This window comes from Somniosus microcephalus, chromosome 31 (genome assembly GCF_052327205.1).
Source record: "Somniosus microcephalus isolate GS21.2 chromosome 31, FLI_Smic_1.0, whole genome shotgun sequence".
NCBI lineage: Eukaryota > Metazoa > Chordata > Chondrichthyes > Squaliformes > Somniosidae > Somniosus > Somniosus microcephalus.
Window position 1 is genome coordinate 38,796,348 of NC_141017.1, and position 12,545 is coordinate 38,808,892.

The 12,545-nt window shown below is 49.4% G+C and overlaps 1 protein-coding gene across 2 annotated transcripts; it reads right to left on the reverse strand.

Moving 5' to 3' along the window:
• Positions 1–2,508: 2,508 nt before the first annotated feature.
• LOC147097778 (protein crumbs homolog 3-like) lies at positions 2,509–11,157 on the reverse strand. Of its 2 annotated transcripts, none has more exons than XM_085971882.1 (3): positions 10,601–11,157; positions 5,232–5,281; positions 2,509–4,152 (listed from the first exon to the last, which is right to left on the reverse strand). In XM_085971882.1, exons 1-3 carry the CDS (start codon positions 10,659–10,661, stop codon positions 3,958–3,960), a joined length of 306 nt encoding a protein of 101 aa, XP_085828008.1. In that variant the 5' UTR covers positions 10,662–11,157; the 3' UTR covers positions 2,509–3,957. The 2 variants fall into 2 exon arrangements, with proteins under 2 accessions (XP_085828008.1, XP_085828007.1); XM_085971881.1 differs by lacking the exon at positions 10,601–11,157 and adding an exon at positions 8,978–9,125.
• Between the last annotated feature and the right edge of the window lie 1,388 nt (positions 11,158–12,545).

Below are 12,545 nucleotides of genomic sequence, written 5' to 3' on the forward strand. Positions count from 1 at the left end.
ATCTCTGGACATCAAACACAACAGCTCTTTCTGGCCGACAATGGGCAGCACACGTACTGTAGGCCATCTCGAGACGGGTGTCTAGAAAGCCACGCGATTGTTACGACAGATTATGAAACAAAAGCCGAAGATTCTAAGAAATGAATTGACTTCCCGTGATATTACACACACGTGTAGTGTTCAGGTGAAGTGGAGTTAGAAGGTCATGGAGAACTAGAGCAGGATTCTTGCACCTAATTCAGTGCCCATTTTAAAGTCAACATTCTATCATTATTAGTAATAACATAAGAAATAGGAGCAGGAGTAGGCCAATCGGCCCCTCGAGCCTGCTCCGCCATTCAATAAGATCATGGCTGATCTGATCCTAACCTCAAATCTTCTATCACTCTCCATCCCACCTGAACCCATGTGATCTCCCGGGAGAGGCGAAAAACCAGATAAAAAACCCAATGGCCAATTTGGGAGAAAAAATCTGGGAAATTCCTCTCCGACCCATCTAGGCAATCGAAACTCTTCCAGGAGATCACTGTCCCTATATTTTCTACAGTACTTACCTTCTGTAAAGGCAATCTCCACCCCAGCCAGGAACAGGAATAAAACCATCTCCTGAAATCTAACACAGAATTAGAACACAAGAAGTAGGTGCAGAACCAGGCTACACGGCCCCTGGGCCCGCTCCACTACCCACAGGGCCATGACCATTCCGAACCTAGACTCATGTCCAATTTCCTGCCCGTAACCCTTAATTCCCTTTACTTCTAGGAAACTTATCTATTTCTGTTTTAAATTTATTTAATGATGTAGCTTCCACAGCTTTCTGGGGCAGCAAATTCCACAAACCTACCACCCTCTAAGAAGTTTCTCCTCATCTCAGTTTTGAAAGAGTAGCCCCTTATTTTAAGATTATGCCCCCTAGTTCTAGTTTCACCCATCATTGGGAACATCCTCACCGCATCCACCCGATCAAGCCCCTTCACAATCTTATATGTTTCAGTAAGATCGCCTCTCATTCTTCTGAACTCCAATGAGTAGAGTCCCAATCTACTCAACCTCTCCTCATATGACCACCCCCTCATCCCCGGGATTAACCGAGTGAACCTTCTTTGTACTGACTCGAGAGCAAGTATGTCTTTTCTTAAGTATGGACACCAAAACTGTATGCAGTATTCCAGGTGCGGTCTCACCAATACCTTGTACAACTGCAGCAATACCTCCCTGTTTTTATATTCTATCCCCCTAGCAATGAAAGCCAACATTCCATTGGCCTTCTTGATCACTTGCTGCACCTGCATACTAACTTTTTGAGTTTCGTGCACCAGGACCCCCAGATCCCTTTGTACTTCAGTACTTTCCAGTTTCTTGCCATTAAGATAATAACTTGCTCTATGATTTTTCCTGCCAAAGTGCATAACCTCACACTTTTTCCAGTATTGTATTCCATCTGCCAAATCTCTGCCCACTTACTTAGCCTGTCTATGTCCCTTTGCAGGTTTTTTATGTCCCCCTCACTCACTACTTTCCCTCCCATCTTTGTATCATCTGCAAACTTTGATATGTTACACTTGGTCCCCTCCTCCAAATCGTTAATATAGATTGTAAAGAGTTGGGGACCCAGCACTGACCCCTGCGGAACACCACTAGTTACTGATTGCCAGCCTGAGAATGAACCATTTATCCCAACTCTCTGCTTTCTGTTAGAGAGCCAATGCTCCACCCACGCCAGAATATTACCCCCAATCCCGTGATTTTTTATCTTGAGCAATAATCTTGTGTGGCACCTTGTCAAATGCCTTTTGGAAGTCTAAATACACTACATCCACTGGTTCTCCTTTATCCACCCTGTATGTTACTTCCTCAAAGAACTCAAGCAAATTTGTCAAACATGACTTCCCCTTCATGAAACTATGCTGAGTTTGTCCTATTAAATTATGTTTATCCAAATGTCCCGTTACTGTCTCCTTAATAATGGACTCTAACATTTTACCAACCACAGATGTTAGGTTAACAGGTCTATAGTTTCCAGCCTTCTGTCTATTACCCTTTTTAAATAAGGGTGTTACATTAGCAGTTTTCCAATCTGCCGGGACCTTTGCTGAGTCCAGGGAGTTTTGGAAAATTACCAATGCATCCACAATCCCTACCGCCACTTCCCTCAAGACCCTAGGATGTATTATATAACATTAAATAGCAAAACTCTCAGTCATTTGATTGGAGCATAGTAGCTTCTCTGAAACACAGGCAGAGGAGCTGGGAGAGACATTACAGCACCACCCCTGGCAAGGTGGTGAATTACAAGGTGACAAGTTTACATAGGCTCTTTCTATTATAAATTTGGATGCAAGAATTCATAATGGTAAAAACTAGCACACAAGTGCGGCTTTCTGGACAGGGAGTGTGTGCAGATGCAATATTTATAATACATTATATTATAGATTATGTGTGCACCTTCTGCTCTTAAAAGTATAACAAAAGAAAGGAACACTCCAGGAACACAAAATACCAGAGCAAGAATGTCTGTAGTCTCTTAATTAATGTCTATAAATTCACCCAGTGTTTACTCAACAGCAGCAGTCTCTTGACCTTGATATCAACTCATCCAGTGTTTACTTAACAGCAATTAGACTTTGTAACCTTGAGGAGACACACACATTTGCATTCTATTTTACACGATATAATGTTCCTGGCCTTTATAAAACAGCACATCCTCCATCTCACACTCATTTCTTTCCAAATTCTTGGTGCCCATATTGCTTTCTCACCCACCCTTTGACTATCAAATATCACATCTTCCCGTGTCCAACAAGCTCCACCATAGGAGATCCACTTGGTTAAATAACCAGAGTCTGTCGCGGGCCACACATCGAGACTGTGCGGCAGGGATCAGGGCGACATGAAGCCAGCTCCTCGACTAGGGGAGTCCTCGTATCCCAAAGCTAATTACACCACAACACCTTGTGAAGGTTATTGATGCAGGACGGGGGTAAACCAGTGATCCCAGCGTTCCATGATCATGCGAGCAGTTTACAGCACAGGGATTTTTTAAAAATACAATCTAAAAATTAATTTAAATAATCTTTTAAATGACACAGTGAAGGTTCCTTGTGATGTCACCAATGCTTGCGTGACTGAAATCTGTGACATCAGAACAGGAAGTGTTAGCCCATTGACATGCTCCAGGCTCAAGAGATTACCTGCTATGGTATATATGGGGGAGGAAAATACAACAGGAGAACAGGGAAAACAGTGGGATTGCGGAGTTGTTGCTGATTTCTGATCACCAACTCTGATTTCACTGCACTGTAGATTTAATTGCGGGAGGGGAGAGGTGCCGATTGTTAATTCTGGGTCTATTTCTGGTTTAGAGGGAGAGCGTATGTTACACAGACCCAGTTACAATGCAAGTCAGCTCCTCTGCCCCCTTCCCAAACACCTATGCTTTTTTTTAAAAATGATATCAGATGGGAATCCCCTTGGACAGATTGGCCCAAATGCCAGTCTCCATTCAGCAGGATCGAGTGCCCCTCCTCCAGCAGCTGGCACAGAGCAGCAGGACTCGACGGTTCAGTACAGGTGGGGCATTGCTTGGCACTTGGGATCGGGAGGCTGACTTTGGCCGGCGGTGTTGGAGGACCTCCGCTTGACCCAGAGGTGCCCCCCCAGAGCAACAGAGCAATGTAGCTGGATCATTCCAATAGTGACCAGGTACTCGTCCGGCAGCATGACAGTAAAAAGGGAGTTACTATGTTCTGTAATCAGCTCCCCACTGAATAGTCTTCACCTTTAACCCAATAAAAAAAATCAATAAAAAGGGCAAAGGTCACGGAATCTCCTCCTAATTAACGACGCTCTACGAATGAGATTGGCTGATTTTCTTTGTTCCTCTCCCGACTAGTTACAGTAATAGTCCCCGAGCCCCGGCACCACGGTATGGCCATGGCAGAGACAGCGGGAGGCCAGCTAGATGAGCCGCTCCTCCGGTGGCAGCTTCAGGGCGTGGTTGACCGGCACGCGTGTTCCGATCTGCTCCTGCCGGCTCGGGTTGTACGTCCCCTCTTCTCTGCGCTTTCCCTTCAGCTTTATGACGACCACGGCAATGATGATGATGATGAGCAGCACGCCACCAATCACGCACGGAGCCACGATGGCGGCAATCTGTTAAAATAAAGTCAATGGGCGCAGGTCAGTAACGTGCAGTTACCCCCATCCTGACATCAGCAAGCCCACATTACGCACATTTTCCTCAGCTCCCGAATCGTTCAATCCTCGCTGGAGTTCAAGCAACACTGACCCTCCAATAATCTTCTCCCAATGCCCATGCTTCATGTCTGAGTGCAGGGAGTGTCGGTAGCCAATTCAACCATGGGGTGCTTTGTGGCCGAGCCCCTGTAGGTGCCACTTGACACAAAGCAGGGAACGGAAAGTAAACATGGCTGGTTCCTTCTCACCCCTCCCCACCTGCAAACAAGATTCCTAAACCTGCAGACACTAATGGAGCCCGGCCCGAGGGCCTCCCGCTGACCCGGCCTACTGGCTAAGAAGCACGAGTTCCACACAGACTGGGCAGGGAGCCTGGGACTCTCCTGAATTGTATGGCTCAGTACCAGGCCACGCAGCGCAGTTTCCTACTGGTCACGGGGCAAGGGTTAGTTTGGAAGCCGTCTGCGCCTCTCAGGAAAGGGACAAAGAACAGCACTCGTCTCAGAAAGAGCAACGAAAACAGAGAAATGGAACTCTCAGGATGGAAGGCCTGAGGGTGTTCACAGATACTGGTCCCATCCCAACCCAACCCCACTCATCCCAACCCATCCCATCTCAACCCCAACCCACCAAACAATTCTCAGCAGCATAAACAGGGATTAAACAGAGGCCACAAGCAGGGAGATGAATTTCACCCCATGCCTTTTTTCCCAGGGGACATGGCAGAATGTTTCCCCTCTCCTCCATCCTTTCACTGTCCGAGGGCAGCGTCAAGCCGAGCTCCAGACTCCATCCCTGCGACTCTACAAGCAGGTGCCAGGAAAGGCAGAAAGGCAGCCCAAAGGGAACTCTATCCAACCCAGTCTCTGCTTCGCACCTCCCGGTGACGGCCCGCCTGAGATTACAAACTCCCGGAACATCACTGGTAGAAGCCCAGCTATCACTCCATGCACCACGAGTGAAGGTCATTGACACTCGACCAGTAATCAGCCCCAACACACAAACTCAATCAGCAAAGGGAGAGAGTCACTTACTGGTACATCTGATCCCGGTGGCTCTGTGGAATCCGGGCTTGTGTTATTCTCTGCGGTGAAAAAGCAAAAAGGAATTTTGTTTCCAAAAAATACAACATCGAATGAACAAATGATCAGCGAGAACACTTCCTGGTCCAATAGTGAAAACCAGCGAAACTGGAAGGGCAAATATCTCCGATATCAAATGAATAAGTTACTGCGGAAAGTAAAGACGATCAGCATTCCCACACAGGAGGTTCCACTTCGGATCAGCGTACGGTCTCAGTCTCCGAGCCCCACAGGCCGGGAGACCCCACCCCCACCCCATGCCGAGGCGGCTGATCCCAGCTGGTGCAGCGCTCAGGGGTTTAACAATCAGCCTCAGCGTGCAACCCTCTCCCCTAGTTAGAGATAAGAAAGTTGGGTCTCCCCACAGTCCTGATCCTGATTCTGTGACCCTACTGGAATTCGGTGTGTGTCAGTGATGGCGACACGAAGCGAGATTGGGCTGTAATGTTAGAGACCCTGGTGGCACTGGGACACTTGGACAAAGTACCGAGAAACAATGTCCACCCAGGAAAATAGAGCTCAATAAAAAGAGCAAGGTGAGAGAGAGAGAGGAAATCTTTGAAGAGTTTTGTTTTAAAGAGCACAGCTCTCTTTTGCAATCCACTCTACCTGTTACACAGTCACTTTTAAAATCGAAACCAAGGCGTCAGAACTTGTGCCAAGTGCTGGTGGAGCTGGTACAGAAACAGAGCCAAGCCCAAGTTATCCTCCGTCACGCTGCACCTGGGGGAAGGGCTTCCGCCCGCTCCCTCAAACTGCTGCACAAAGACCTATAAAATGGCGGGGAGGGAGGGAGGGACAAAGTATAAAATAAGACTTTGTTAAGCCAGTGATGATGATGTAACGAAGTTGCCAACTGCCTCGCTGGCTGCCTGCCTTGTGCAAAACACTGATTAGAGTCAAGACCCGTTACTATAGCAACAGGAGCACCTTGAAGATCATTCCAGAATCGACCCACAGTTACGCGGTAATTCACAAATTTATTATATTTCACTCCCCACCATCGCAGACAAGTGTTTAAAAAGGTCTGTGAGAATTGAACATAATCAGTCTGGCCTGCTTCATATGCACAGCCACTGGGGGGGGGGGGGGGGGGGGGGGCGGGCGAGGGAACATGAAACCCTCGCCTTTCCTCCTCTCTGGCTCCAGTTCCCAGAATTGCCCCGATATCCCCTTCCAACCCTTTTCAGGTGGTTGCACCAGTCCCATCCCCCAGTCTAGCCACCAGAAAAATAGGCCTGGGCCTCGTTAATGAATAATCCTCTCAGCCACAGCACAACAGCAACCTCACGCTGGGAGAACTCGTGCCTTCAACCTTCAACACAGAGAACAAGCTCCAATCCTCCACCCACTTCCTGTTCACAGCTGCATTTGGTAATAATTAACCAATAATCACCAAAAAGACAGTGAACTCAGTTACTCACCACCTCCTGGCCCTGCTTTAAACGTCAATTCTCATAAATTAACATTCCCTCTGGAAAAGCTGTTATTTGAAGACAGTATCTTTTATCCAGGTTGTTTCCCCTGGCTGGAGAGTCTAGAACTAGGGGGCATAGTCTCAGGATAAGGGGTCAGCCATTTAAGACTGAGATGAGGAGGAATTTCTTCACTCAGGAGGGTGGTGAATCTTTGGAATTCTCTACCCCAGAGGGCTGTGGTTGCTGAGTATATTCAAGGCTGAGATCGATAGATTTTTGGACTCTAGGGGAATCAAGGGATATGGGGATCGGGCAGGAAAGTGGAGTTGAGGTCGATGATCAGCCATGATCTTATTGAATGGCAGAGCAGGCTCGAGGGGCCGTATGGCCGACTCCTGCTCCTATTTCTTATTTCAGAGAAATACACCTTTAGACCAAGAGCTGGTTGGGGTGGGGTGTGGTCACCACTGAATCTGATACAGGAAAGATGTGATAAAGGAATTGGAGGGCTGGAGATGGGGAGATAAACACACTGGGCCATCGCAAAACAAGTTACTCCTCACTAACTCAAACAGAAACACAAAGGCCATGGAGACAGTCGAGAAGAGAAACACAAATCCTTTTGTCCCAGTGTCAGACAACTGGGAACGATGAGAAAGGCAATGAGAGGACAGTGTATGGGAGTATACCGGACAGAAATGGTAGAGCTAAAAGAAATTTGCAACACTGCTTCAAGGTCAATAGGGAGCACATATTTAAGAAAATTACAAAGAGGCTTAAAGCTGAGGTTAGATTGTGGGGAGCGTGAGATAAGACTAGGTGCCTCTTCGAGAAATATACTGGCACGGACACGATGGGCTGAATGGCCCGTTTCTATGCTGGAACATTCCACAAATTCTCGAGCACGGCTAGAGAGGGAGCCGGCCCTGGGGGGCAAGGATGGAGGGGGAGCCGGCCCTGGGGGGCAAGGATGGAGAGGGAGCCGGCCCTGGGGGGCAAGGATGGAGAGGGAGCCGGCCCTGGGGGGCAAGGATGGAGAGGGAGCCGGCCCTGGGGGGCAAGGATGGAGAGGGAGCCGGCCCTGGGGGGCAAGGATGGAGAGGGAGCCGGCCCTGGGGGGCAAGGATGGAGAGGGAGCCGGCCCTGGGGGGCAAGGATGGAGAGGGAGCCGGCCCTGGGGGGCAAGGATGGAGAGGGAGCCGGCCCTGGGGGGCAAGGATGGAGAGGGAGCCGGCCCTGGGGGGCAAGGATGGAGAGGGAGCCGGCCCTGGGGGGCAAGGATGGAGAGGGAGCCGGCCCTGGGGGGCAAGGATGGAGGGGGGGCCGGCCCTGGGGTAAGAGAGGAGTTTCAACAATAGCCCGATATTTCAATGTCAGCTCAGCAATGCTACAATGAGTATCGAGAAACGGAGTCCACTTAAAACACAATCTCTTTTCAAAAAGGTTTTAATGCTGGAGTAGTGACTGGCGGAGTTACGAACATCCTCTGTGCCCCACACTACTGGGAAGCACTGGTGTACGTATTGAGAAACGGTATAAATACCACATGTTGTGACTTGTGTACACATTGTGTAACACACTAATTACTGATGCAATGACAGTAATTAAAAGGCACTTGAGGATTCCAGCAAAATAACAAGAACTGTGCAGATAACCCAATGACCAACTTAAAACGAAGCATTTTATCACCTCAGTGCCAAGTTAGTGGATCACAGCCGAGGGACGGATTCGAGCGTTACAATTAGTCTCAGTGCCCCGGGTGAGGTAGAGACACAGCCAGGATTGATTGTCCCGACTGCTGCTCAGCAACCTCTGGGTCTGGACAAGATCCAGGTCGGCCACGACGCCCCCCCATGGTCAAATAGCCTACTAACAGTGGCTATGTGGAGGGCAGCCATTGGCTGCTGGACTGCACCCCAAAATCAATCAGCACCCCATAAAAAAGGATCAAGAAAAATCAGAGATTAAATTGAAGAGTCATTGAAAAATATTTGTCAAGTTACAGGGCACAACACTTGGTGCATAGATTTTAATCTGGTCACCCCTCCCCCCTTGTGTTCTGCACCATCAGAGGTCCCCCACTTTCCTCATTCTGGCCTCCTTTGTATCCCCCCAGTTCAGTGGCAGAACCTTCAGCCCAGTCAACCCCACACTCGAGCCCTCTCCCTAAAAAGTCTTCATCCCTCGCTACCTCCCCACCTGCCCCAAACCGCTCTTTGTCCTAATCTGTGGTCACCTCCCCAACCCATCTCCCACCACAGCTCAGTGTCCAGTTCTCACCTCTCTGGGACATTTTATGAGATTTTGGTATCTGACGATGTACCAACACAATATTCCTGTTCCGGGATTCCAATGGACATTTCATTCAATGACAGCTTTGGCCAGCTGACACTTGCTTCCACAAGTTAGAATTGGGGTGGTCCCATAGTGCATCGCCACACAGACAGACAGAGACACCCGACAGGCAGACAGAAAGACACCCATACGTTTGAAAGCCACCCACACGTTTGAAAGCCACCGCCTTAGTCTATTTTGAGCTGAGTCACTCCAAAGAGAATTTGTCCTCTGGAGAATTTGGAGAAGCTGGAACTGGTTAGGCAAATGAGACTCGGCTCTCAGCTTGTGCAGTTTCAGGAAATGTTGCTTTAAATTGTTAAACTATAAAACACTGAACACAGGCACCAGCCTCAGTATGAGTTCAAAGTTCCAGATGACACCCCACAGACCATTTATATGGGCCACGTGAAGCCGGATAAAGAGCTGCTGTTTGTAGTTTAAGTACATCTTTATAAATATATACAGTAGAATATTTCCCACTCCCGTTTCTCAGTTTTCTCCCCTCGGCCTGAAGATGCTGACTCACATCTGCAGTTCCACACTGGCAGTCACCCTCCACTACTGTCTTTATGTGTGAACTTTGCACATTGAGTGTCAGTAGGCTATTAGACCTTGGGAGGCATCACAGCCATGCCCAACCTTGTCCACAATCCACACTTCCCAGCAGGGGCCAGAGGAGAGAGATCAGAAGCAAGAACCGTGGCGGATTCCCTCTCCTCCTGCAGCACCCACCAACCGATCAGATAACCCAACACAGGCCAGGGGCTGAACTTGGGCCCTTCCTACTCGGAATGACTCACTGGCTCAATGGACAGGACCTCTGTCAGCCAATGGGAGTTAGGGGAGCAGAAAGGTGAGCTTTGATTGGCCGAATATTCTCTTCTCATCCTTGACCTTTCTTATAAAATGTCACTCAAACTGATCTCAGCACAGAGCGCAAGTCACTGGATTCCCTCCTGTGGGGTCGACCCATGTCTCCATTGGTGCCTTAGCACTGCACCAGATCGTCAATACAGAGGCCCGAACCTGCACGCTACTAGTTCATGACACAGCACATTCAAAATACCAACCCTCTTAACCTCATCCTCACTGCATGGGGTCTTGGGAGGGCAACTGTCTGAACCCACCAGTCAGGTCCTGTGTCAAAGACAATAAGTCACCTTGAATGTTAGAAACATCTTGCCTTTTCCCAGGTTTGTACCATAGGAACTGCTGGACAAGGAAAGGCCAGCGTCCATCGAGTTCCCCTTCTCCCATCTCGTTAGTCCCATGATCCGACGATAATGGAGTTGTTGACCAATCACAGCGATCAATCTCTATCAATGAGTCTACACCAGACCCAGACACGAGGCGAGGAAAACCCCCAGTGGTGGAGAGCTTTGGGAACCAGAGGTCCAAAGTCACCCATTCCTCCTGAGCTCGCTGCACTCACCACACCTCATGTCTCCAATTACTCAGATACTGGAGCGCAAAATCTCCGCTCCCTTTTAAAATGATCCCTGGCCAGGCAGGCAGGGGCTGTCTCCAATCCGCCACCCCTCAAAGCTCTAAAAATATTCAACTCACCAGCACGAGCTCGAGCAAAGCTCAGCAGAGAGACAGCTAGAAGATGCGGCAGCCCCTCCATTGCAGCCGAGAACCACTCCAAATCACACCGTCCTTGTGAAACTCAGGTTAGATAGTTCTCAACATTGCAGATCCCCCAACAGGTCCAAAGCCGTGGGCCAGGTCAAGCTCTTCGATCCTCCCTGGTAGAACCTCCCAGAAGTTCAGCGTTGGAGCACGGCAGCTGCTAGAAGCTTCTCTTGGGCTGATCTGGAAGCTTCTCCTGGGCTGATCTGGTGTCGCCTGTGCAGTTTCGCTCTGGGAGGATCCCGGTCACCATCCCCGGGATACACGGTGGCTGCACCTTCAACAAGCTGAAGCAAGGATCTCGCAAGTGATACGGAATTCACCTTCTCACGTTAGTTTCCTCTCGGCTCCAGAAAGCTCTTTTAAAAAAAATTTAAAAAATCACATTGTATTTAATGATATAAAATGCTTAATAACCATGGCTTTACAGCCAGCGTCAGGTACCTCAGGGGGATGGGAGGGAATCAATCAGAGATACTGCTCCTAATTAATCTCCAGCGATCCTGCAGGAAGTTCGCTGAGGGTAGGATCGGACCCAGCGGTGATGCCCCCCATGGTTAAATGGCTTGCCAATGCTCAGACATGATGGAAATGTCGAAAGGCAGCCAGCACACCCAGGGACCCGCACAACTACAGGCTCAATATTACAGCAATCTGCCAACGACAGCAAAACTAACGGAACGATAAAACCACCAACAAAAGAATCACATGAGAAACAATTCTCCACGTCTCACTCTGAACTCCCGAGAAGTAATTAAAATGTGTTAAACCAGCCCGGGCCTGAATGGGATGGACGAGTTGGCGATTCTCACGCCACCTCTGTGGGCACTAAAGCTGGATGCTGGGAATCTGGAACAAAAAACGGAAAATGCTGGACTCGGCAAGTCAGGCAGCACCCGTGGAGAAAGGAAACGTCCCAGAGCGCTTTACAGCCAATGAAGTACTTTTCAAGTATAGTCACTGTTGTAATGTAGGAAACGCAGCAGCCAATTTGTGCACAGCAAGCTCCCACAAACAGCAATGTGATAGCGACCAGATCATCTGTTTTAGTGATGTTGATTGAGGGATAAATATTGGCCCAGGACACCGGGGAGAACTCCCCCACTTGTCGAAATAGTGCCATGGGATTAGGAACATAAAAGACATATAGGAGACCCGGAGAATGTGTGAATAAAACAGGAGCTGATGAGGAGGGAAGTGTGAAAAGCTGGAGCAGCCGCCAGTGGCCCAGGGTGTGGTGGTGGAAAACACCTGGGTCATTGAACTGTAGGGGGCCTCACTGCCAAACTCAATGCCCTCCAGGGTATGAAGAATGGTTGCTTGAGCAGGGCGGGGGGGGGGGGAAAGATACCAGCAGGGCACAGCCAGCACCCACCCCCCAACATCTCTCCTCCCAAAATAAAAATAAAATCAAGGGAGACTAAATTAACCAGAAGTTCCTGAACTTTGAGAGGCGGAGTGTAATCGGACTGAGAGAGGGAGACACACTCACTGTTACATCACCGCCATTGGTATTTTAATGACGTCCGAAACTGTCACAGCAACAGACACGGTTCCCTCCCAGAGACTCAAAACACATCCCCCCCCCCCACACACTGTCCCCCCCCCAGACAGACAGTCTCCCCCCCCCCCCCCCAGACAGACACAGTGCCCCCCCCACGGACAGACAGGGTCCCCCCCCCACAGACAGACACACAGTCCCCCCCACAACACAGAGATGGTTTCCCCCCCACAGACACAGACACGGTCCCCCCCCCCCCCACAGACACAGACACGGTCACCCCCCCCCCCCAAAGACAGAGACAGGACAGTCCCCCCCCCACAGACAGACACAGTCCCCCCCACAGACACAGACAGTCCCCCCCCCCCACAGAGACAC

What these genes read in the sequence shown, in the direction of transcription:
- LOC147097778 (XM_085971881.1), bottom strand. Translation starts at nt 9,062, where the DNA reads ATGAAATGTCCATTGGAATCCCGGAACAGGAATATTGTGTTGGTACAT. An exon ending in TCATAAAATGTCCCAGAGAG is followed by an intron (nt 5,282 to 8,977) that starts GTGAGAACTGGA and finishes TTTTCACCGCAG; the next exon opens with AGAATAACACAAGCCCGGAT. An exon ending in CACCGGGATCAGATGTACCA is followed by an intron (nt 4,153 to 5,231) that starts GTAAGTGACTCT and finishes TTATTTTAACAG; the next exon opens with ATTGCCGCCATCGTGGCTCC.